Raw genomic sequence first — 27,304 nt, 5'->3', positions numbered from 1 at the left:
AGTGATGTCCTTTGGTAATTTAGTGGTCGTCAGAATAAATACGTTGTGAAAATTCCTTCACTTCTCAACCTTCAGAAATAATTATCCTTCATTTTAACAACTTGATGACTTACTTCTAAATCTTAGTTTACTAATAGAAGAGAAAGAAACATGTGGTAATCTCATCATTCGCGTTTAATTATCGCCGAAAATCAATTCGGGAATAGAAGCTACTCATTCATTCACTCATTCATACCCCCACCATTCATTCCAATACTTTCATACATTCGCAACTCATTCAATAGTTGCTTGGCTCAAAAAAAGCTGGCACACCAAAACAACTGTTTCATTCATACCTACACACCTTTTTATTAAATAACGATTCTAGGGTACCCTTATAATAAATATGTTGGGGAAGTTAGCGATCTCGCATTAGATTTCCCGTTCACGAATTTAAATTTATCGAAAGAAATTCGCCACCTGGGGAGGCGTTACTAAATTTGTAAACATTCCCCTTAGTCCGACCCTGGGATCTCTCTCAAAATGGTAAAAGGGGAATAAGAAAAAGAAGAACGTGAGGATGAGGAGGAAGAAATACAACCAACTAGCTTGGCTCTGACGACGATTCCGGCAATGCATCAATGACGGCATGTTTACAGGTAAGTGTACGGTAGAAATTAAAAACAACATTCGCTCTGACGAGGGCACCGACAAGGCATCAATGAAGGCATAATTACAGGTAAGTATACGGTCTTTGCAGTGGTTATTTGATCGGGAAATGTAAGGAGCAGCTTCAGTGGAAGACAGATGATCTTATAATCCCGTTGTTTTAGTGTCACCCGGGTTTAAGTGAACGCCTGGCCATACTCCTAAATTTTTCCACTTAGGTCTTCCAATTCATAGGAAGACGAGCCAATTTTGCCTTCACTTTACAGGGTAAATACTGCCGCCCAAGTTTGGCGTTGTAATTTTCGATTGCAGATGACTGCTTCATATTCTTTCGGTAGACGAGTTGTCCTACCGAAAAGGATTTCGCGAAAGTGCGGTTTCGCAAATTATAGCGATTCCGAGACACGTCATGAGATTTTTCCAGGTTCTTAAGAACGATTTCATGAATCTTGGAAAACAATTGCTTACGTCGTTCCTCTCTTTCTTCCACAGATAGCTCTTCGCCGTGACGAGAAAGACGATGATCAGACCCCTGTTCCGCTAGCTCGTGTCCGTGGGTGATAAAGTACGGAGTAAATCCAGTGGTCGAATGGACACTGGTATTTAACATCAGCTCTATCTCCGGGATCTTCGTATCCCATACGCGTTGGTCTTGCTGGACGTACGTGCGTATTGCCGCATTTATTGTCCTGTTAACACGTTCGACTGGATTTGATTGGGAATGATATCAGGAGTTCAGCCAGTGTGTGATTTTGAAGTTCTCTAGAAGTCCTTTGAACTCCTTCGATACGAATGGGCTGCCATTGTCTGTGATGATGATTTCAGGGACAGAATTCTTATAGAACCACTGGTTCTTTAAAATCACACACATGGCTGAACTCTCGAGCTTCTTCACAGGATGAATAATCACCCACTTGGAGAAATAGTCGCATATGACTAGAATGTGTTGGTTTCCCATTCGGCTACGTGGCAGAGGACCCACAAAATCCATTGAAATGATCTGCCACGGCCGGGATGCACATCGCATCTTACCCATTTCTGGAGTAGTCTGGACATATGAGGGCTTGACCTCCTTGCAGGTGCAGCAAGCCTGTATGTAGGCTCGAATGTCCTTTGCCATTTTAGGCCAGTAATAGCGCTGGTTGATTCGAGCTAGGGTTTTATCGAATCCTGGATGAAACTGGTCATCATGAGCTTTTTCAACGCATCGGGAACTTCGTCGGTAGAAAGAACTTCCTTCCACTCAAACCGAGAGTCGTACGGTACATTTTTGGCAGTTATAAATTTGTACAATCTGCCGTTCTCGACCTTGAAATCGACAAAATCGTCTGGGCGACTGTTGACCTTTTCCATAAGAGAAGTGTACCACGCTGAGGCTGCCGAAGCTTGGACTACAACAATACTTCGTGACAGTGCATCCGGTACGACATTTTCTTTGCCCTTTCGATGAACCACTGTCATGTCGAATTGCTGAAAGTCCAAGCTCCACCGGCTACAACGGAACCAACTTTCCATTTAGTCTTAAGGATGTGAGTCAGCGCCGACGAGTCTGTCACCAGGGTGAAGTGATAGCCCTCAATGTATCCTCGAAACGCTTCAATTGAGAGAAGAGCTGCAAGGGCTTCTTTCTCTGCAGCGTGGTAGTTTTTGTGGGGTGGTGAGCTTCCGGGAAAAATAAGATATGACCCGTTCACCATCCTCTTGCTGCTGAGTTAGTACCCCAGCCACAGCTACATCGCTCGCATCTGTCTGAATGACAAACTCACGAGAAAAATCGGGGCTTCCCAGAATCGGTGCCGAGATGAGCTTCGCCTTTATGCCACAGAATGCTCCCTCTGCGGCCTCGTTCCAGCCGATGACCTTGGTGTTAGTTTTCAGGAGATCCGACAGAGGCCCGCAGGTCTCACTGAAGTTTGGGATGAACCGCCGATAATAATTCACCATCCCTAGGAATCTCCTTAGTTTGGTAATCGTGTTCGGCCTTTCATATTCGACAATCGGCCGGATTTTGTCCGGATTTCCACGAAGACCTTCTGAACTGAGGAGATATCCTAAGAAGGAATTTCCGGTACCCCAAACTGAGACTTTTCGAGGTTAATCATGAGGTTGGCTTTGTTCAGTCTGCGCGCAATTTCGCGAAGTAACTGGACGTGATGCTCGAATGTCTCCGTTACCAAGACTATGTCGTCAAGGTAAACGAAGACATACGGTTCCAATACACCGTGGCCAAGAACCTGGTCCATCAGTCGAGCCAGGGTGGCAGGGCTGTTAACCAGGCCAAAAGGCATTCTGGTGTATTGGAACAACCCTTACCTTGCACGCTAAAGGCAGTGTACCTTCGCGAGGACTTCTCCAATGGTACTTGAAGGAAAGCCTCTGACAAATCGATTGTCGATAGGTACTTCGCCTTTGGTAGCTGGCCTAATATTCGACACGGGTGCGGTAGGGGTAAGCATCACGAACAGTTCGTTCATTAATTTTGCGCGCATCTAAACAAAGCCGAACCTTATGTGGTTTTACAACTGGTACGCAGTTTAGTGACCAGTCAGAGTTGCTAGGCTCGATAATGCCTGCGTTAAGCAGCCTTTGCAACTCCTCTGCCACCAAACCTTGCGTTTTAGGAGACATTACGTACGGAAACTGTCTAACTGGAGGCTTTTTCCGCCATTCTTCGGAAATTTCTATTTTATGCTCCGCCAGTGGTGTGGTAGAAAGTCTCCTGGGCAAGCTGGTATGAACAACTGTTTGATCGCTTCTATCGTCCGCTGCTCAGACGCTGTCAGCACAGATGCTGAAGGTAATGGCTTAGGACTTTCGTTCTCTCTATCATCCTCAACTATAGCGCAATCGGTAATGGTCGGCTGGATGTGGAAAGTTTTCCAGAAGTCCATGCCGCAAATACAGTTGATCGCTAGATTGGGGATGACCAGAGTCGGAACTACCTTTGTAATGCCGTTCCATGTAAACGGCAAGAAAACTTGTCCACGCACACTGAGCGTTTCACCACTGGCCGTGCGCAAGTTTAGAGGATTTCGAAGCTGAAATATTCGCTTCGGTTTGAGGGCGTGGTAAATCGAATCATTGATTAGTGTAAGGTTACTTCCACTGTCAAGGAGGGCACGGAACTTTACTCCATACACCTTTACGGACGTATATGGACGATTATCATTAGGGAGCGGATATGAAATACTATACGAAACCGGAGCTCTCGGATAAAGAGTTTCCGCAGCTGGTTCGAAGTATGGAGAAAGGTTTACGCCTGAGAGTTTGGATTCAGCGAGCGGCGGTTTTGGCTCGCTGCTAAGGCGTTTTTTATGCAGAATGGGCAATTATTCGACGGATAACCCGGAAACCACAATTCTCACAAAGAACTCCTTTAGGAAGTATGCATCGATCCATCTGATGTCCAAACTTGCCACAATTGAAACAATGACGCCGGGACAGCGGTTGATGAAACTCGATCATTTCTTCCAACGTGGTGAGTGTACGCGCGGAGCCACGAGAAGGAGTAGCTCCGAACTGGGAACTTCTTTGATTCAGCTGGGATTGAGCAGGCTTTGGCTTGACATTGTTCCTGGGTGACGGCTGTTGCAACGAAGATGGTTGACTTTGACTATCCTTAGATAAGTCTTTTTTTGGCTTAGTGTTGGGTTCAGAACTCTCAACAACGTTCACTGACTTCTCTGATCCAAAACCTTTTGGTAAACCGAGAAGTTTACCGCATCTATCTTCTGACCTGCGGATACTAAAGTCGGAAGATCAGCTATGGGAAGGAAATTCAGTTGCTTCTTGTAATCTATCCGCATGTTCTGCAACAGAATTTGCACTTTTTCTAAATCTGGCAGCGGAGTGCTCATGGTTCCGAAGAGCTCCTCCATGCTGTGGTAATACTGTAGAAAAGTTTCGTTTCGAGACTGACGGCGCTGATATACTTTCATTTTTATCAGCGTGTCTAGATCAGGATGCATGAAAGTTTTCCTAAGCTCTAGAACCAAATGCTGCCAACTCCCCAAACGACCCGAAGTGCGCATGGTCATGTACCATTGTAAAGCAGGCCCTTTGAAAAGGTGGATAGCCGATTCAAATAGCTCAACATCCGAAACGTGCTCAGCAACAGCCATAGCATGAACCATTCCTAAGAATTGGTTTAATTTCAAACCTTGATCCTCTCCATCGTACTTGGAGATTGTCCACTTGGATACAGGTAGGCTATGGCGCACCTGATTACCTGGCAGGATTGGATTAAAAGTGGCAAACGAAGGATTCGCGTATGAGTTTGAACTCGGACCTGAGGTTCCTGTGCACGGATTGGACGACTGTCCATAATTGATTACAGGATTTGCAACCCAGGGATTGGAAATCGTTGCGTTGCTAAACGCTGAGGCACTTTGCCAAGGGGTTGTGACTGGCACACTTCCGATTGTTGGGATTCCTTGCCACGGATTGACAGTACTTGTAGTATTCAAAGGCGGGGCTCCAGTGTTCTGAAGGTGATGCTGCCACGAAGAAGACCACTGGGGCTGCGGGGTGGGATAACATTGAGGAAGCGAGAAAGTGACATTAGTGGCTGGCCTTAAAGCCCCAATAGAAGAACTATGACTGCTTGGGATCTGCGAGTGTACTAAAGAAACTGAGTGCGGAAGCTGATTAGAAAAACCAGGAAACTCGTGTCGTGCATTAGCCATCGACTGTTGGATTCCACTCGGAACCACAGATTCATTCTGTTGCGACTGTTTTTCGCGCGGCTGATCTCTGCTAGCCAGCTCCGCTTCAAGCTCTTTGACACGAGCTAGTAAAGAACGCACGAAATCACTACTTTCAATCTGCGAGCTCGAAGGAACATTCTCCAGATGTCTGGCTTCTACTTCTGACACTCCTGTACCTGTCGCTATGTTTTGCGAAGGTTGGACTGAGCAATCTCCATCAGAGCGGAACAGATCTACCAGAGTATGATCTTCCAAATTATTACGATTAACCGTTTCGGATACCACAGGGCCAGCATAGTAGTACTTCGTTAACAGCTTAACAACGTCAATAAGCATCGCTTTCAAAAAGCTTTCTGCTTCCCCTGAATTCCCAACATTATTTACCAAAAGGATAATTCGATGCCCAAAATGCAAAAGTTTTGTTTGACCTCTTACTTTCAAATTCTTATCATTTTGCTGGAGACCCGCAGAAATCTCGTCGTAATATCGTCGGCATGACTGAATGGTTTCTTCCCAATTTACCTCAAGCTGCGCTTCTACTAACTTATTGTGGTCCCGTTCACTCTTCAAAAGATCCCGAAGGCATCTTCGCCTCCTCGAGTATGTGGGGTCATCTCGAATTACTATCGAGCGAATGTCTAATTCAAATTCCAATTCATCGGAAGCTAAATGATCTACCCTCAAGCTGTGGTACCCTTCAAGAATCTTTTCGGATGCTTGTGTGTATTCTCCAAGTGCTTCCGCCATTTCTCTTCTGTGGGTGTCCAAATTTATGGAAAAAACAAGAAAATGTAAAAAAAAAATACCAAATGAAAGTAAATTTAAACTTAAATCAAATTAACGAACAACTTTTTACAATTCCATAGAAATAAAATATACAAAAACGCCGAAGCTTAAGAAAAATATACAGCAAAAGTGGCTATTATCCATCCACGTGTGCATAATTCTGGGAAGACTGCACGCTTGAGCGCCAATTAAATCCGAACTAATCTAAATAATGATAACGGTACATATCGAGAAAAAAAAGAAACATAATTAACAGGAAAATGCGAAAAATATTATAATCTATCAAAATTCAATGTTTTAAAACTAAAAAAAGAAATAATTTATGAAAAAAATTGACTTTTGAACCACAGTGTAAATTTCAAATGAAAGTTTATTACTAAATGTTCATTAATCTCTACTAATTAAACTAATTATATAAAAGCATTATCAAGAACAAAAGGTTAAATTTCTGACGATGATTAGAAAGAAAAATCAATTGAATTTAGCATTTATCATCATCCGAACAATTCCAAGAGTATTCACTTTCACTGATGCCAATACTATTCTGATCACAACCCATTCACGATTGAAAAGAACAATTGGGAGAAAGGATACCAATTCCTCCCGGAGCACAATTGAAAAGGATTCCACTTTTGAGTCAAAATGGAAGCCTTTTCTTTAGTTTACGTTGAGCGCCATTTGTAATATATTTCTTTAGATAGGCCGTGGCTTACTTACTTTGTCAGGGTCGTCTGCTATGGCTCCTTTGGGAAATTGGTCGGATAAGCTTCCTTAAAAAACCAAGGTGAACAGTTCGAAAGAGTAGAGAGAAAAGGAATGCGTTGAATAAATTTTAAACAAATCAGATAATTTAACTTAACATTATTTAATTATATTCTTAATTATCATACTTTTGGTACATTCTTAGGAATGGATGCGGAAAGGGATAAATGGGAGGGTATTACATATTACCAGTCCATCTGAAGATGAATGGAACCTTTAGGCGGTCCTTGGCACGATGACTTCCGAGTTAAGCGATGGCGGTGTCCTGAACACATGAACCTAGTGTCCGCTGTCATAGCTGGGAGGCTCGTCTTTGTTCTTTTTGCTTTACACAAAAGCCGCTTGTCGAAAACGTAATACACCAGCTGGCTTTTATTTGGCGGAGGGCAACTAACCGGACGAAGCGCAGCACACGGTTCCGCCGAAAACGTGGCACCCTAGTCGGCTCTGTTCTTGCGAGGGGGCGGTGAAGCAACCGGACGAATCAAAACGGTTCCTTGGTCACTATCACTGATCTGCCGAGCTTAATCACAACCGGCGGCTTCTTCTAGCGTTTCTTCACTCTCCCTGGTGGTTTCTTCTTCAGGGCACAACGGATGGGGCACTCTTGGTGATATGCTCACCCGCGAACAGCGATTTTCTGGCCCTTAACGAAAGGCGCACTTTTCCACTCAGTTGTCCTGGCACGGGTCAAATTTGTTCCCTAATGGAGGAGGAGAAACACCACTTATCAAATTTAAAACTTGTAATTGTCGCACTGTCGTTTACCTTCTGATCCTGGTTCCAGCGATGACAACCGGTTTTATGGGGTGCGCTCTCAGTGTGTGGGAGCGTGCACGGCAGTTAGGATTTACTGTGGCTTGATAATGACGGGTGCAGTGTTGATCAGGGAATTGGGGTGTTCAGGTGGATAAGGGTATCGATATTTATATATGTTTTATTTCAAGTTCAATTATTATTTTAGGTTCAGTTCAATTTATGCTTAGTTCTAATTTTAATTTCTTTTAAGTTAATTTACCATCATAGAGTTAAATAATTAATTATGTACAAAAATCATAAAGAGGACAAATGAAACCGAAATGAGAGGTTACACCGGCTGACGAACGGAAACGGCCTACGACTAATTGATTTCGCCGCCTCCAAGAATATGGCAATTCGCAGCACCTACTCCCATCACAACCTTCCGTATCGGTACACCTGGAGATCACTAATGAAGACAGAATCACAAATCGACATATCGTGGCGCTAACATCGACTCTGACTACTACTTGGTGATGGTTAAACTGCGCCCAAAACTATCCGTCATCAACAATGTTCGGTACCGACGACCGCCGCGGTACGACCTAGAGCGACTGAAGCAACCTGACGTCGCCACTGCATACGCGCAGCATCTCGAGGCATCGTTGCCGGAAGAGGGTGAGCTCGATGGAGCCCCTCTTGAGGAATACAGTTAAAGCAGTCATCAACGACGCAGTGGAGAACAACGTCGGGTATGCGGGACGAAGTCGACGGAACGATTGGTTCGACGAAGAGTGCAGACAGATTCTGGAGGGAAAGGACGCAGCGTGGGTGGTCGCGCTGCAGCAAGATTCCCGGCAGAACGTGGGACGTTATATACGGAAGCGGAAACAGCAGACCCGCCTTTTCCAGGAGAAGAAACGCCGCCTGGAAGAAGCGGGGTGCGAGGAGATGGAACGTTCTCAAGAAACACGCAAGTTCTATCAGAGGCTCAACGCATCCCGCAAAGGCTTCGTGCCGCAAGCCGAAATGTGCAGGGATAAGGATGGGAGCAGCTTGACGGACGAACGTGTGGTGATCGAAAGGTGGAAACAGCGCTACGAGGAACATTTAAATGGCGCAGAGAGTACAGGCAGTGGAAGTCAAGGCAGTGAAGGAGATGAGCCAACCAGCGCCCACCTTGAGGGAAGTTAAGGATGCCATCCAACAGCTTAAGACCAATAAAGCAGCTAGTAAGGATAGTATCGGAGCTGAGCTCATCAAGATGGGCCCGGAAAAGCTGGCCACTTGCCTGCACATACTGATAGTCAGAATCTGGGCAACTGAACAGCTACCGTGAGAGTGGAAGGAAGGGGTTATATGCCCCATCTACAAGAAAGGCAAAAAACTCTAGTTTGAGAACTTTCGAGCGATCACCATCCTTAATGTCGCCTTCAAAGTGATATCCCAGATCATTTTCGTCGTCTGTCACCATTAGTGAATGAGTTCGTGAGAAGTTATCAAACCGACTTCGTTGACGGCCGCTCACCAACGGACAAGATCTTTATTGTACGGCAAATCCTTCAAAAATTCCGTGAATACCAGGTCCCAACGCACCATCTGTTCATTGATTTCAAGGCGGCATATGACAGTATAGACCGCGTAGAGCTATGGAAAATTATGGACTAAAACAGGTTCCCTGGGAAGCTTACCAGACTGATCAAAGCAACGGTAGATGGTGTGCAAAACTATGTGAAGATTTCAGGCGAATACTCGAGTTCATTGGAATCACGCCGGGGACTAAGACAAGGTGATGGACTTTCGTGCCTGTTGTGCAACATTGCGCTAGAAGGTGTCATGTGGAGAGCCGGCTGTAACATCCGGGGCTCGATTTTCAACAGATCCAGTCAATTTATTTGTTTCGCGGATGACATGGACATTGTCGTCCGAGCATTTGCAGAAGTGGCAGAACTGTACACCCGTCTGAAAAGTGAAGCAACAAAACTTGACCTGGTGGTTAATGCATTGAATGCAATGCAAAATACATGCTTGTGGGCGGAACCGAGCGTGACAGGGCTCGTCTGGGAAGCAGTGTTACGATAGACGAGGATACCTTCGAGGTGGTCGAGGAATTCGTCTACCTTGGATCCTTGCAAACGGCTGATAACAATGTTAGTCGTGAAATATAAAGGCGCATCATCTGTGGAAGTTGGGCCTTGAAGAAACTGCGGTCAAAAAAGATTCACCATCGCACCAAATGTGTTATGTACAAGACGCTGGTAAAATCGGTAGTACCCTATGGACATGAAACATGGACAATGCTCGAGGAGGACTTGCAAGCACTCGGAGTATTCGAGAGACGGGTACTTAGGACCATCTTTGGCGGTGTGTAAGAAGACGGTGTGTGGCGGTGAAGAATGAACCACGAGCTCGCCCAGCTCTGCGGCGAATCCAGTATTCAGAAGGTAGCTAAAGCCGGAAGGGTACGATGGGCAAGGCATGTTGCAAGAATGCCGGACAACAACCCTGCAAAGATGGTGTTCGCTTCCGATCCGGCAGGTACGAGACGGCGTGGAGCGCAGCGAGCGAGGTGGGCAGACCAGGTACAAACATACTTGGCGAGCGTGGGGCGCATTCGAGGATAGAGCTTTGTTTTGGTACTCAACCCACCTTCACTATTAAATCGTTTCAAAAAAGGATTTTTCCATATCAACCTACAACACATTTCATGGAAAAAACAAAAATCTATAGATTGAAATAAGAAACGCTTCATAATCTAGATCTCGTAACCGTGCGGTTAACGGCGTCGATTGTTTGAGCGTACTGTGTAGTATGGTGTGAGAGTTGTCCACTGTCTGACGTAAGTGTTATCTGAACAACTATGTTTTGAAGACGATGAAATTGTCATCGGATGTCTAGTTGTTTTTATCATGTTGAAGATTGTATGATCTTTGCAGATTTAAAGATGCCTCTGATTTTACACAGTTTTTAATATTCCATTTTTTCCTGATTCTGGGGCTGACTTTGACCCTTCTGATTCAAATAAATATAATGACCTAAAGTTCTCAGAATATCATAAATTATTTTCGATTCGGTAAAGCATACAAATCCTTGATGTTTTTACGTCCAAATAGCGGATGAAAGATCTTCATACAGTTCTGAATGAGAACCATGAAAAGACTGTATACAGTTTTAAAATTTGTTAAAAAATTTAAGATTTGTTTTTTGCGTGCCCATTTTCTAGACACTCCAGGTTACTCAAATTCATAAGATTCCTAAGTTTTCCGCGTTATCTAAAATCTGATAAACTCAACATTTGTTGATCATCCAGAATGCATAGATTTTTCAATACTTACGGAAATTGTTTAGTTAGTTTATTTAAATCCACCACTTGATTGTACCTTTGACAGATACGTATTACGACCTCAACAGTTGATGATTTCGTGGAAGCTAATCATGATCTTTCACAATGTTTACGACGATACGACTGATGGGAAACAAATTCACCTATCTATCTGAGTGCATTTTACAGCAAACAGATCACTAGTTAAAGCGCAAACATCATTTAATTTTGCACTGTGCTTAATGAAAATGAGTAGGATTCGACTCAATTTTCATCAGTTCATTCTTAGCGTGCTTGAATGAAATTCGATTCGAACTACATTATTGTTACACCCCTCGCTTCAAATTTGAGAAAGAAATACAAACAGAATAGAAACACTCGATAACAGTAGCTTACCCTTATCTAGAATATACGAATTGTTATCCTCGACAGGATCTTCTGAAATGAAAGGAGAAAAATGCAATAATTTAATGTCAATACACTTTGTTTTTGAATGCTGGTTAATTATTGTCGTTCGCCTGTTAGGCACAATTTCTTCCCCAATCCCATAACTAACCATCTAATTTCACTACATTGATACAACTTGTTTATTAGCATTTTTGTTATATAATATTATTCGCGCTAACTGATTCGCTTCTATTTTACTGAAATTGTGGAATGTGGATGTCATTGAGAGAAGTCCGGATCTATTTGGACACCATCCCAATCCATTCTGGACGTTTGTCACTCAGTCACACCCTAATCAATGTTCAGTACATTGTTACTTCGATGAAATGTGGCTTAGTAATAACGCTGAAGACGAACAGTTATTGCCCTAGAAGATTGTCTTTTTATGATGAAGCTTTTGTTGATGACCGAGCATCAAATGGAAGGATAAAAATTTAGAAGAGGTGAAGCCGATATTTTTTTTTCTACAAAAAATATGTTTTGTTTGCCAAGAATTCGCGAAATTTTATACAAATATTTTGCAACAAATGAGTTCAAGACAAAATTTTCAAAACGACTTATCTGCTTTTGTAAACAAAGATTCAAACGACGATTTGACGAATCTGATAGCTCTCCCACGCAAGCCAACACCATCAATAGGTAGATGAAGGTTTCCGCTACCTGTTGATGGTGTTGGTTTGCGTGGGAGAGCTTTCAGATTCGTCAAATCGTCGTTTGAATCTTTGTTTACAAAAGCAGATAAGTCGTTTTGAAAATTTTGTCTTGAGTTCAAGTGTTGTAAACATGGTACTCTTCAATCAGTTTTCCTATAATCAAATCAGCATCTAAATCGATGTAATACGAAAAACATGAAAGCACTTATTTCTTTTGAATCTGTTTGTGCGCATTCGCTTATTCGCGTTCAAAACATATCCAAAAGACCGATGCCAGTTAGATGATAATCTACCCGATGTCATCGCGAATTTCCGACGAAAGTATAAAGAGAATTCTCAGCCGGCCCTACAACACGGCTTCGAAAAGTTTACTCGGAACCAGTTGGTGACAGCAGTACAGACATCGTTTTACTCTTCCCGCAGCTGTCCTTTCCGCTACCGAGTACAGATTCAAACCAAAGTCAGCTGCTGATTTTCCGCCCTGTTGGGTAGTGACCGCTATTCCGTGGTGGTTTTTTTTATCGATAGCTTTCAACTGTTTAGGTGGGTCCATAACCATCCAACGCTAGGAAAGGAGTCTGTTATGAATATTATTCAATAAACCAAGGCTATAAAATACGTTTATCGTAAAAAACGAGGGACCAATCCACCTAAAATAAGCTTTCGAATCATTTAATTGCAGCATACCCATAGTGGTAATCATACATAGATCCATTTTTATTCATGATATAAAATCTGATATACTCATTTGATAATAAAGCGGGTGTTCTTAGCTATAGAATGATTTATCTGCAATGTAGCTTCCATTGCTGCAGAGATTTTTGCCTTTCTCGTACAACTAAAACAAATTTTGTAGACACACTTTTAGGAACTTAGCATTGTCCGAATTACTCGCAACATATTCCTGTCTCATTATTGTTTGCTATTGAAAATTGGCCAGATCGGACTATTGAAAAAAGGAATAAGTGTAAGTCGACCACACAAAAAGTAAGTAGTTTTCAGAGCCTTTCAGCAGCCGAGTAGCGAAAAGCAAAAAGTTCGACGGACTGGAAAAATAAGTGAGTGAAAAATGTCTTCCTCTTTTTGTCTCTACCAAGCTGCCCCACTGTTTGCGTTCAAGAAAAGAGCTTAACGGATCAAGATATTTTGCAAATAAGGGGATATTATGGGTTTTTATTTATGTTGACTCCTCCTGGAAAGATTCTCACATTTACTGTTGATTTGTTTATGCGAAGTGTGGAAAGAAACAACCAAAATCAAAAGTACAAATCTGCTCACTAATCTTTTCCGTGCCAAAGGCTTCTTCTGCCTTCACCGCAAAGTGTAGGCCTATTTGTCGAAAGGGGAAGCCTCAGCGGTGCTTTCTATTGTGAAGCAGACTTTCGCTCACATCCTCCCTGGTCCTTGTACCCACCCGTCCGTGATATCAATTCTCGCGGCTCGCTGGATGGGAACGGAAGATGGGGTACGAAGTGTGGGTATGACTCAATTCGCCACTTATTGCTACGACATAAAATTACGTTACGGTGACTTCGCCCATATCGGGGAGAACGTTTCTTGTTTTGCGATTGAAAGGGGCGTAAAGTAGCGATAAAATTTACGATCTTGCGCGGCTACGGGAGACGGTTTATTGAGTGAGATCATTTGTAAACATGCTTGTTAAATTGTTGTTATCGTGTTGGAAATCGGTGGGCGATCGATTGTCTCTTGTTCTGCTAGAGTGGCGAGGGTCGATTCGTCAATTGAAAAGAATTGTGCTTGGATTGTATATTCAGATATAAAAAAATTCTCAAATTATGCCATTTTCTTCTTCTTTGACATTATATCCAAATCTAGACTGTCGTTTTCGCAAACGTAATTATGAGGCTAACACAACTATTGAAGAATAGAAGAATTGAACGGAGAAGTGGAGACATTCCACTGAAAAGCTCTGAATTATTTCCCTAACAGCTGCGCTATTATTAGCATCCGGAAAAGGAGGCCCAACATAGCTGTGCGCCTCACAAGATACAACACACTTGCTTCCATAAGTACCTATGCTGATGACAATCGACCGCCAGTTAAGGATTGCGTACTTAGCTGATAGTAAAGCCTGGGCAGTGGACACTGTTGTCCTGCTGACATCAGCTGGAGTGAGGGGGTGTGTCCGGTGGGGCTTGTCTAGGTTGTAATTGAGTTTGACAGAATGGTAAAATTCTATGAAAATCTGCATAGATCCGCAAGCAGGCACCAGTAAAGCGACCGTGTGCCTCTCGAAGTGCACTAGTCCAGTCCTGGTGTGAGTTGGGAAGCTGTGCAAATCTGACTTCACTAATCGAGCGACTGTCCACCAAGGAGGTGCGGCTCTGAAAGTGTCGATACTGGAATCTAGCGGCTGAGTATAAAATGCTATTCCCCGGAATGTATATCTAAGATGGCAGCCCCATCCTAGTGGATATGGACCTTAGGCTAGGGGTCCTATAATGAGAGATATGCAAATACTTTTCCAGGCGATTTTGCAATGCTCAAAATGTTGAAGCTTGTATATGTCTTTGCATTCTATGACAATTTGGAATATGTTTGTCTAACCAGTAATATTGTTTAACCCTTAAAATGTCGGGACGACAGTCCTCTCCTTCTAATTGTTCGTTTTCTGTAAAGCATTGACCAAATTTCATGACACCGGACTTCCTTAAAGGGGATTAGTAGTTCTTTCTTTTGACCACTAGTCCCCTTCCGGGGGCTGCGAAATGGTGAGTTGACATCTGGGAAGAAGCGACCTACACAGTTCTGGTCCTCACAAGTTCCAATCTCACGCTTCCACGGGTCTTCCGATGACAATTGACCGTCAGCTAAGGGTTGCGTACTTAGCTGGTAGTGCAGTCTGGACATTGTTGTCCTTCTGACATCAGCTAGAGTGAGTGGGTGCGACCAACGGGACCATCGTCCCTAACCATCGAAGCATAATATCAGTAAGGAACTCAAAAGGAGCTTGCTGAAACTTCGAAAGTCGATGTTGGACGCCAAGCTGGAGAGGGCGGTCGGGACGGCCAAGTGTAAACCCGTGAAATCCGTGGAGTCGAGGTCTACCCAGACTGAGGCCCAAGGATTTGCGGACTCGGGCAAGGTCGAATCGACCGAGGGCGTGCCAGCGAAGACGGTGGTGCCAAAGTCTACCCAGACTGAGGCTCAAGTATTCGCGGGCACGTCGGTGGTGACTGCTCCAACGGAGTTAACGCAAAAACGGGGGAGACAGTCTCCAGGGGATGAGCTCCCTGGGGGCCGCTCCAAAACGCGGAGGGTTACTACCCCGAACAAGGGTAGTGGGGCTGGGAAGCTGAACCCCGGCCAGGTACCTCCAAAACCGGGGGAGGATGGACCTGGAAAGGTCCGTCCACCCAGGAAAGACGGTGGTAAGGGGTTACGGCAAGCTGAGAGCTCTCAGCCGCACCAGACCAGGGAAATAGAGGAGGATGACGCCTCCTGGTCCCTGGCCAAGAACAAGAGGAAACCAAAGACGTCAAGGGCCGAAAAGAAGGCCCAGGCGAATGAGGGTAGCAAGAAGTCTAGGGTAGGCGCCAATCACTCCAGGGGCGATGCCCTAGTCATCAAAACGGACGAGGCTAAGTTCTCGGACGTCTTGAAGGCGATGAGGAGTGACGTCAAGCTCGGTGAACTCGGCGCCGACGTACGTCGAATAAGACGTACTCGGATGGGCGAGATGATCCTCGAGCTTAAACGGGGCGTCACGCAAAAGGGCGCCGCCTACAAGAAGTTGGCGGAGGAAGACCTAGGCGAGATGGTCAAGGTGAGGGCACTCACGACGGAGGTGAATCTAAGGGTTAAAGACCTGGACGAGATCACCGAAGTCGAAGAGCTCGTCACGGCACTGCGGCGACAGTGTGAAGTGGAGACGACCACCGCAGCCGTTCGGCTACGGAAAGGTCCGGCAGGGACGCAGGTAGCATTGGTTCGGCTATCTGCAGTGGACGCCTCCAAGGTAGTCAAGTTAGGGAGCGTCAAGGTGGGATGGTCGGTATGCCCTGTGCGCATATACGAGCAACCCGAAGTTTGCTTCAAGTGCCTGGAACCGGGGCACAAGCAATGGGACTGCAAAGGCCCTGACAGAAGCAATCTCTGGCGACGCTGCGGATTTGAGGGACATAAGGTACAATTCTGCACGAACCCTCCTGTTTGATTTGTTCCAGCAAAGCTGTGAACAGCAAGCACCCCATGGGGGGTTCGATGTGCCCGGTGGTTAAGCGTGCTGCAAAATCACAGTGCAGGTAACGCAGCTGGCTTGCTCGGCCTCGCCCGAGTGTTTGGTGTGCGCAGGTTTAGAGGAAACGGAGGAACACGTGTTGTTCGTGTGCTCACGTTTTCGCGCAATGCGTGACCACATGCTTGCCACATGTGGTCTGGACACTACCCCGGACAACCTAGTTCGGAGAATGTGTAAAGATGAAGTTGGCTGGAACGCCGTTTTATCGGCTATCGCACAAATCGTCTCGGAGCTACACAGAAGGTGGCACGTGGACTCAAGGATGGCTAGTTCAGGCGCAAATAAGAGGTGGTCCAAGGGATCGGAGTCGGCTTCATGGGTCATACCGGTGGTCATGCTCTGTGGTCGAACTCGATCCTTTTATCGAACAAGTGGCCGCGCGAAGAACAACATGGTATCGTCGCTTTCGCGGCGTCGGTCAACCGGGCGGGTTCCGAGCCCGAGGACGGAAAGGAGTCCTCGTCAAGGCTAGGGCAGGCGTAGGCACCGCGTCGGCAAGTCCCTCTGTGTGCTGGCGAATAGGCCCTATCGCAGAGAGGTCAATTTGGGGTGCACGCGGCATCATCATTCTTGATACCAGTTGTGCAGAGGGAAGCAGGCGCCTTCCGAAGATATAGGGCGTGGTAAGGCCACCTGGAAAGCCGACAATGCGCTGGCACGATACCATGGTGCTCTTCTAAAAAGACGAGTCACGATGTTCGATGCTGCAAGGACACGCAGCTAACCTCGAGAGTGCGTTGTGCACTGGTCCCCCTTTGAAGCATTACTTTATGGTTGTACCGAAGGGACGATGGGCTTGGCGGAAATGGAAACGGTTTAGCGGGTCGGGATGTAGTCCTGCCTCCCTCGTTTGCTGTTGGAGGTGGTCCTTAGCCCCGCACTTCCTGGACAACCCAGGATGTCTGTTGAGCAGAGTCCCCCTCCATTGCTTAGGAAGAAAAAAAATCGGCCTGTGGCACGTGGCCCTTACGTATACGGTTTAACTTCTCATAGAACATTCGTGCGTTATTAGCGCGGTACAGTTCCTCCGTCGCTTCACGGTCTCGATCTTCCTGCCGATGCTTTTTCCTCCGAAAAAATCGAGTTTTGTCTGTTTCGCGCCCGTTTGTATCGTGCCTCATTTGCCCTCGTGCGGTGTTGCAGCAATCTCGCCCATGCTGCATTCTTCTCCTCAACCAACTGCTCACATTCGCTGTCAAACCAGTCGTTTATCTGATCCAGTCCGATGACCGGTCTATACATTTCCTTCCTTCCAACCTGAGCGTTCATGTCACCGATGACGATTTTGACGTCCCGCAGTGGGCATCTATCGTATGTCTGCTCCAGCTGTGCATAGAACGCTTCTTTATCGTCGTCGGATCTCCCTTCGTATGGGCTATGCACGTTGATGATGCTATAATTGAAGAATCGACCTTTTATCCTCAGCTTGCACATCCTTGCGTTGATTGGCTGCCACCCAATAACGGGTTGGCGCTTCTTGCCCAGCACTATGAAGCCGGTTCCTAGCTCGTTGGTGGTGCCACAGCTTTGGTAGAAGGTAGCCGCTCGATGCCCGCTTTTCCACACTTTCTGTCCTGTCCAGCAGATTTCCTGCAGCGCTACGACGTCGAAGTCGCGGGGATGTAATTCATCGTAGATTATCCTGTCGTAACCTACGAAGCCTAGCGACCTGCAGTTCCATGTTCCAAGCTTCCAGGCGTGAGCCTTTATTCGTCGCCTAGGTCGTTGCCGATTATATCGAGTCGTATTATCTTCTATGTCGTTCGTAATGGTTGTTTTTGAAGGCGGCTTATTGGACCTGCGCAAACCTCCTGTCTCGTCGGATGACCGTCATGTCAGCTCTGTTTAGCGTCTCACCTAACACCAGAACTTGGGCTTGTGCGCTTTGAGCAGCACATGGTCGCTTTGGTGGAGCCTACTTGCGGATACATGCAGCTTTTTATAGAGGTTTAACAGAGCCCACTGTCAAACCCCCTATATCCTAGGCAGGCACCACAACTCGCAGATGGCCTGGGGAGAGATCGTCAAGCCCTTGGACATAGTCCCTGCTGCCCGCCGACGTGTCTACTTTGAAGCTTCATCTCTGAATTTTATAAAATTTTATTTCGTCAACAAATGTAGATCAGGACATATCTTCTTCTTATATATAAAAATGAAATGGTCTGTGTTCGTATCCGCATAACTCGAAAACGGCTGGAAGGATTTTATTCATTCCTTCAGCAGTTACATTCGTTATAGTTTCCGACGGGTTTATATGATATTTCCTCTGTGGAAAATCATTAGTTAAGTTGAGTAAATCATGAAATACTAAAATGAAGATTTGTATGGAAATTTCGCATAGGCACTTCTCAACGCGCATTTTCGCCTACTACGCAGGACAACGTCTGCCGGGTCGACTAGTCTATATAATAAAAATGAAATGGTCTGTGTTCGTATCCGCATAACTCGAAAACGGCTGGATGGATTTTCTTCATTCCTTCAGCAGATATGTTTGTTATCATTTCCGACGGGTTTATATGATATTTCCTCAAGCGGAAAATCACGAGTGAGGTTGAGTAAATGGTGAAAATTGAAATTAAGATTTGTATAGGAATTTCGCATGGGCAGTTCACCGCGCGTTTTCGCCTACTATGCAGGACAACGTCTGCCGGGTCGACTAGTACAATATAAAGATTGAAGCATGAAATTCAACAAGAATCCGGGGTCGACCACATATCAGCATAGATGCTCAAGACGGACCTGCATAACGGATCTTTATCTGACCCTATCCGACACTCTGATATAAAACATAAACTGAACGCTCCGGCACGGTGAGTCTTACCATCAACAATGCGCTGGTCTGGTATACTGCAGGACATCGCAGCAGAGGCAGACCCAGGAGTTCGTGGCGACGAGGCCCCAACAAAGAAATGAAGCAAGTCGATAGGATAGGACCTTGTCCTAGGTCAAAGATAAAGCGAGCAGCCGCCCAGGGTGAAGATTTTTCACACTTGCTTTATGTACCCCTAGAGGTGTACAGGACAAATGAGTAAGAGTAAGTAAGTGATGTAATAAGAAGAGAACGGAATTTAAACAATCAGCTGCAAAGAGCTATTTGATTCTATTATTGTATGACACATTCTGAACGCAGAAACATTAACTAAATTAACGGCTTTCCACTCATTAATCACTCAAAGCGAATAATATCTGCAAAGGGTTTGAAGATACAGCGACCGACTGACTTACTGATAATTCTATTTACCAACTTTCACGATTTGACAACACTCGTTCTCCTAAAAATGTTTTCCTCAGCTTTAACTAAGAGCCCAAACTGAAGTGTGTAACACCGCAGATCAAAATTTGGTTCAAAAGTGCCGGTAACTGAAATAAATATCAATGAACAATTTGACAGGTGGTGGTTTTGGAAACAACATAAGCCAAAGAACCCTCACCACAACGTCGGTTTCATCATAAATAATTAAATATTTCGTTGAAATTCCTCCTAAAAACTGCAACCATTTAGCTAGCTACCGATGTGCGGTGACTGGCTTGACGGAAAACTCAAACGCGGTTTCCACATCACATCAGGGACAGAGAATCTCCAGGCAGGTATAGGGACGTAGCCGTCAACTTTGGTTACATTGGGGCGGACTGATGGTGTGTGCCTTTTCTTTGGCGCAGCCACTTGAAACCCGCTAACAGTGCTGCCACACAGTGGCTCAAAATCAAGGAAATACCATATGAATGTAATAATAGAATGTTATAGCACTAAGTCTTGGGCAGTCAAAACTAAACAACTGATTTTTATTTTATAGTAGCAGACCCAACGAACTTCATTTCGCCTAAAATTGATTTATTCTCTGATTAGTTCTCGAGTTCTAGTTCTAGTTCTCACAGAAACATATCCTCCCTTCCAAAACTTCCACATGCAAGATTTGATTCCATTTGCTTGATTAATTCTCGAGTTATGAAGAAATTGATGTTCAAAAAAATAAATAAATAATAAGTCTATAAGGGTCAGACAGACAGAAATTTATTTTCATGTATATAGAAGAAGAAGATAGTTTGATTGTTTGACTCCGAGCATTCATCAAGTTTGAGTCAATGGCAATCAAAGCGGAATGCAAGTCTCATTATAATGTATTTAGTACAAAGCCATGAGCTCATACCTTAATAGGATCATGTGAAAGTAAGGGTCTGTAAAATATAAATAAAGTATAAATGCGGTCTACAGTTGTGAGGGAAAGTTGTTGAAGATGCGGAAGTTTTCAACCACAATGTTTGAGGCAATGAGCTGTAAAGTTTAGTTGGTAGAGTGACATCTTCATATAGTGAATACGGCTTCCGGATATAGATGATCTAAGTTCACTTCCAAAAGAAAGAGGAGTAACTTAGCCAAAGGCACTAATTGGGGAGTTTTGTGCCAAGATTCTAGAGCCAATTATTGCTGGCTGTCATATTAAATCAAATGGATATATTATAGTTTTGGACTCATGATTTGGCTTTTCATAGGGCAGAACTCAAATGATGTAAATAAATAACGTCTAAAATGATTTGGAATTAAAAAATATTAAATTAACAAAAGAAATCTGCCTAGCAAATATATTTTAACGAAAAACTATCCCTTATCAACTCGAGCAGTATATTACTTGCCATAATTCTCCGCACTCGACCACCGTGGTCCATCGAGCCACCCTCTTCCCACAATCCCTGTGGCAGTTATTGGTTGAACTCAGGTGACGTCGCTGGTGGAGTTCAGTGTTTCACGAAGGAAGTGAAGATGACGATGATGGTTGCGGAGGCGCCTATGATGAAAGGATGTTTTGCCATGGTGTACGGCAGCTGCTAATTAAATGGAATAAGGGATTTTGGTTTGCCTTTTCCCCAGTTCTTGTATATTTCATGATTTCCTTTTGATGCGGTCTAGGTTAACTTTTCCTCCGCATTCATCCGTGTGTTCTTTCTGGTGGAAAACGAGCCACTAATAATTAAATTCTGTCATGAATGCGAATCAGTGTTGTTCACAAGAACAATAACGGTGCTTGTACTGGGTGTATCCTGAATGAGGTATTTGCAAGCAAAGTAGTTATTTTAAACTCCTGTGAAAAACGTGAGATGATGTAATTACATATATGGACACCAAATAAGAGGAATCCAGTAGCCTTGCGAGCAAATGTGTAGGATTGCCAATTCGGAGATGGCGAGCTCGATTCTCGGTCCGGTCTAGGATGTTTTTGGGTTGGAAATATTCTCGACTTTCTGGGCATAGTGTATCTATTGTACTTGCCATACAAGATACATACTCATGCAATGGCGAGCAATTAATAACTGAGGAAATGCTATTAAAATAATTTGATAAGTTTTCATGTTAGGCCGGAACAAATATGTTTTTCTTCTTTTCCAATGATAATGAAGAGGGCGGCAAATAAAAAAATAAAGGAATAAATTAATAAAACCGAAAAACTCATCAGTTTACTAGCCACCCTATAACCAGAGACCGGTGGAGTGAAAAACTGTCGAAATGGCAACGTATGAAAATGCATGATACCGTAAAAATAAGACTGGCAGCTCTTGAACTTTTTGCTTGCTTCTTATGGATGCAAAATGTAAACAAGTCGAATTGGAACCGCTTTTGACGGTTCGATTGGAAACAAGATGGCGTCTTCGCCGATCTCTTATTGTAGTATTTCTACAGTTTACTAATGATTTTTTTTTTATGAAACTTCAAAATTCTTGAGCAACATATGCTTAGGGTCGAAAAGCCAACAATGCTGAACCGAGAAAAATGACTAATTTAATTTATTGATCTCAGTAGCCACAAACATGTCAATGCGATAACTAAATGGCAACACAAGTTCGACTGGTAATGAATGCTTTGAAGACAAAGTACATGCTGGTGGGCGGAACCGAGCTCGACAGGGCCCACCTAGGAAGCAATGTTACGATAGACGGGGATACCTTCGAGGTGGTCGAGACGCATCATCTATGGAAGTCGGACCTACTACGGGCTCCAGAAGAAATTGCGGTAAAAAAAGATTCACACCCGCACACAAATGTATTCTCGCCCAACTCTACGGCGAACCCAGTATCCAGAAGGTTGCTAAAGCTGGAAAGGTACGATAGACAAGCCATGTTGCTAGAATGCCGGCAGCAATCCTACAAATATGGTGTTCGCTTCCGAACCGGCAGGTACAAGAAGGCTTGGAGCGCAGCGAGCGAGGTGGGCTGACAGGTACAGAACACCTTGGCGAGCGTGGGGTGCTATCGAGGATGGAGAGATGCAGCCTTGAACCGTGTATTATGGCGTCAAATTGATTCAGTGTTGTCTGTTTAGATGTATGATGTAGATATAAATAAATTAAATGAAGCATCATCAGAACGTTCATAAACCACAATAAACTGATAAAACACCTTACCAGCGGATGGCGGATTTTAATATAGTTTTGCATAAGAACCTTACAGAAACTGTATAAAATGTTGGCACAAACAATTTCGGAAGTTTCCAATATAACCTTTATTGTATAGAAATCCTACAACTGTGTATTATTTTAATACAGTATCTGTATGGAAAGCTCAAATTTATTGCAGTATTGTAAATTCCAAGGTTTTATACATTAATTTTGAGAAAAGTTTTTGGGTGTAGGATTTTAACCTTCCGGGACTCGCATCGTTGTAAAAAGTACAACACAAAACTGCAGCGACTTGGTTTTCAGGGAAAGCCTTCCATTGATGCCGAGACTGTTATGAATGCTTGTACGAAACTGAAACGCTCGACAAATCCTGGACCAGACGGAGTGCCTTCGCTGATCATCAAGAAGTGCTCAACTGCCCTATCTTCACCATTGGCTGCCATTTTCAACACATCTCTACGCTCTGGAGTTTTTTCAGATGTTTGGAAAACATTCTACATCTGTCAGTCTATAAAAAGGGAGACAAACGCGAAGTTTCAAATTACCTTGAGATAGCTTCTCTCTGCGCAACGGCGAAACTGCTCGAGGTTATTGTTCTAGCATTTTTAACACACAGCTGCAGTAATTATATTACTGAATCTCAACATGGATTCATCCCTAAAAGGTCCACATCCACAAACTTCTTATCGTACGTATCGTTTATAGCTCCCTCGCTACAGAATCGTCTTCAGGTTGACGCAGTATACACTGATCTATCAGCTACCTTTGATAAAATTAATCATTAGATTGCGGTGTTCAAACTGCAGCGACTTGGTTTTCAAGGAAAAATCTTAGAAAATTTTCTTAGTGTAGAATTTTCAATCAATGTTATAGAGTATTTGATTTTAATTTGTCGCGTTCTGCATTGAAAAACAAAATGTTTTTGTCCAATACTATGTAAGTCAAGTTTTTTGTTATGTTAGTCGTAGTGAAAATGTTCCAATATTGTATCGTTAAAGTTAAAGGATATTATTGACGGAAAATATGTGTCTCCTTACTTGTTAGGACAAGTTACATTTTACGAGGGAAGAGTAGGTTTAAGATATTCTCGACAATTTCAAATTCCCAACAGATTTCAGAACTATGCTAGAAATGAATCGATGTATCGTATGATGTCTCTGTATAATGCAAACTGTGAACGTTTAAATATAATAATGTCTAGAGAACAAATCAAACAAGTACTTAGTCATAGTTTTTAGTTGAATGACCAATGAATGTATGTATTTTTAAAATAAGATAATGGGCATGCTGCCTACCATCAAATAAATTAAATCAAAGTTAAGTTAGTTTTAAAAAACACCAAGAATGTATCATTTGGTTTGTAAACTGTTGATATGAAAAAAACAAGAGGTTTTATGCCTACGAGAGAAAGAGCGAAATTCATTCTTAACTCCACTCTCGCTGGCTTTTCCCTCTCAATGAAAGATAAAAGATAAAAAATGAGATATCATTTTAGTCAGTTGACCAATTTGCACCAAACCACCATGTATTCCTCAAAAAATTTGTTTTTCATCAATTGAAAAGATAATAAAAGTGATTCGATAGAAAGCTCGGGTAAAATAACCCGGAACGTTCGTAAAAATGGTCATTTTGGAAAGTTCGTACTACAGCAGCGCATTTTTTTCTAAACCATTTATGATGGTGATTTTGGAGATATTCCACAGTTCTTACTCTGCTATAACCGTTGGTGGCCACCACACTATGGGGAAAAGGTGGCCATTAATCGAAAAATTTACTATCTCCAATTTGTCTAATTTATATATCATATGAAAGTATATACCCTAGATAAGAGAATGGGAAAATATTGAAGCGCTGTGTTTATTCAGTCAAAAGATATGGGCTGGTGAAGTGAAAAAAGCTGATAAAAAAAATCATTACTAACTTTGATTTGTATGTTATGAAGTCATTTTTTCTCCAAATATAAGGTTTTATATACCATTTCAAAGCTTAAAACTTTAGCTTTCCGATAGATTGGTTTGTTTTGCATGCGAAGTTTTTTTTTATCAAAAAGTTGTAGAAGAAAAACTTTAATTATCATAACTCTGTGCTATAAAATGGTCCCGGAAACCTAATGTCCCCTGATTTGTAAGTGGGAGATTGAAATATAACCCTAGTACCACCTTCTAGTGAGTGATTTGCTTGCGCATATTTGCGCGTTTACGAGAACGCTGCAATCAAATTTTTTTTTGAAAATTATGGTTTTTTATTCTCTATACCTCGTAATGATTAGAAAATGAACAACATTATTACTAGAAATATTGTTGTTTGCTATTTTATGCATGCTGTATTGAAAAAAAAAACAAAAAATTAAAAAAAAAAGTTGTTTCGCGGGTGACATTTTTTGAAGGGTTAATGATGGCTCTTAAAGGGTTAAAAAAAGGTTCTTAAATATTCCTGCACATAAAATATGTTGCATAGAAACAGTTTTCATTGAAAAAATATTTTTGGCCACCCATTTGTATTTTTTTTTTTTTACAAGGGAGAATGCATTTACACACTAACCCAGTACACGTGCATTGTAGTTGCCAAACTACCACACGGAAGTGTACTGGAGTGTCGGACTCGACCATACCGGTAATACCGACTAAACTCCCTTGGGCTCCACCATCGTTTCCCCCAGGAACTACCTCCCAGTAGTACTACTTCTGGGGGATGGCAGTACTAAACGTACTCGCTCATTATCGCTCACACAGGCACCCGTCCCATGCGAGACTGACTTGGGTGCTCGCACACCATTCACTCTATTTGAGTCTTACTTGGATGCTCTCCCGGGCGCTCCGCTGCCATGCCTCGAGGTGTCAATAGCGGTAACTGCCTGGGCCTACAGATATTACGCTACGACACTCCTGCCTCAGCACGAGCAGATCAATCACACCACTGCCGAAGCAGACCACACGCTACCCTGCCGAAGCAGGGACACTCCCCATGCACCACATGTGCACAACTGTAGGTGTGTGGGTACAACCCACTGCTACCCTGCCGCCGATGCAGCTTCTCCAAAGACCATTCGCTCCATGTGACCCTTTTTCGGGTGCTCACTCTAACACTCCACTGCCATGCCTCGAGGTGTCTATAGCTACCTCGACTCCTACCTCAGCATGTGCAGTCCATACTCAGACTTCTGCTGCGCTTCGAGGTGACAATAGCGGCGACACGCTATGACACTCCTGCCTCAGCACAACCAGATCACTAACTCCCTGCCGAAGCAGCTCACGCGCTACCCTACCGAAGTAGGGACACTCCCCAACTCACTCTAACACTCCACTGCCATGCCTCGAGGTGTCGATAGCGGTATGTAGGGTCCGATCAACGATACTACGCTACGACACTCCTACCTCAGCATGTGCAGTCCATACTCAGACTTCTGCTGCGCTTCGAGGTGACAATAGCGGCGACGCGCTATGACACTCCTGCCTCAGCACAAACAGATCACTCACTCCCTGCCGAAGCAGCTCACGCGCTACCCTACCGAAGTAGGGACACTCCCCATGCCAATTGGCACTCCCTGGGCTTGTGCTTTTGAAGCGGCACACAGTCGCTTTGATAGAGTCCGCTTACGGGCACTTGTGGTTTTTTGGGAGGGATTTTAGCAGAGCCCACTGCTAAATCCCACCACGCCCTAGGCAGTTCTCCCTGACTCGCAGACAGCTGGGGAGGGGTCGTCAAGCCCTTGGACATCATGCTGTCCCTGCTGTCCCTGCTGCCCCCCCACCCATTTGTATGAGAATTCCCATTAGTACACCGACGGCCTTCGGATAATCCGGAACGTCCGTAAAAATGGTAATTTTGAAAAGTTTATCCTAGAGCAGCGCAACTTTTTGTAAACCATTTCTGATGGTGATATTCGAGTTAATACACAGCTCCTACTCATCTACGTCCGCAGTGGCCACCAGGCGGCCTTCCGGAAAATCCGGGACATCCGTAAAAATGGTCGTTTTGTGAAGTTCGTCCTAGAGCAACGCAAATTTTCTAAACCATTTCTGACGGTGATTTTGGAGGAAATTCATAGTTATTACTCTGCTATGACCGCAGGAGACCAACAGATGGCCTTCGGGATAATCCGGAACGACCGTAGAAATTGTGATTTTGGAAAGTTTATCCTAGAGCAGCGCAATTTTTTCTAAACCATTTCTGACGGTGATCTTGGAGATATTTCAAAGTCTTAATCAGCTATGACTGCAGGTGGCCACCAGACGGCCTTCCGAATAATTTGGAACATCCGTAAAATGGTCATTTTGGATAGTTCGTCCTAGAGTCGTAATTTTTTTAGGACATTTTTGATGGTGGTCTTAGTGTTAATTCACAGTTCTTACTCTGCAACGGCCGCAGGTGGCTACCAGACAGCTTTTACGCAAATCTGGAACGTCCGTGAATGGTCGTTTTATACAGTTCGTCCTAGACCAACGATTATCTTAAAACCATTTCTGATAACGACCAGGTAGTTAGTAAATGCTCTTTACCATAAAATATTGTATAGTTTTCCACCTTCCAATTCGATGCCATTAAGGGTATGCGATAAGACACTTTTTCCTAACGAAACGAAACGAAATTTA

At 43.8% G+C, this 27,304-nt stretch overlaps 1 protein-coding gene across 5 annotated transcripts in view; it reads right to left on the bottom strand.

Annotated features, from left to right (window-relative positions):
- Positions 1-27,304, bottom strand: part of LOC134211882 (lachesin-like) — a 137,869-nt gene that overhangs the window by 61,466 nt on the left and 49,099 nt on the right. For 3 of the 5 annotated variants that reach the window (XM_062689244.1, XM_062689243.1, XM_062689247.1), the window contains one exon: positions 11,359-11,400. The exons of 1 other annotated variant lie outside the window; for it this stretch is intronic. In XM_062689244.1, coding sequence (XP_062545228.1) covers positions 11,359-11,400 — 42 coding nt within the window. The remainder of the gene's footprint in view (positions 1-11,358; positions 11,401-27,304) is intronic. One more of the 5 variants, XM_062689245.1, reaches the window with a different exon arrangement.

This window comes from Armigeres subalbatus, chromosome 2 (genome assembly GCF_024139115.2).
Source record: "Armigeres subalbatus isolate Guangzhou_Male chromosome 2, GZ_Asu_2, whole genome shotgun sequence".
In the NCBI taxonomy this organism is placed as follows: Eukaryota; Metazoa; Arthropoda; class Insecta; order Diptera; family Culicidae; genus Armigeres; species Armigeres subalbatus.
Note: the sequence above shows the minus strand (reverse complement) of the source record. Positions and strands in the feature narration are given on the sequence as shown.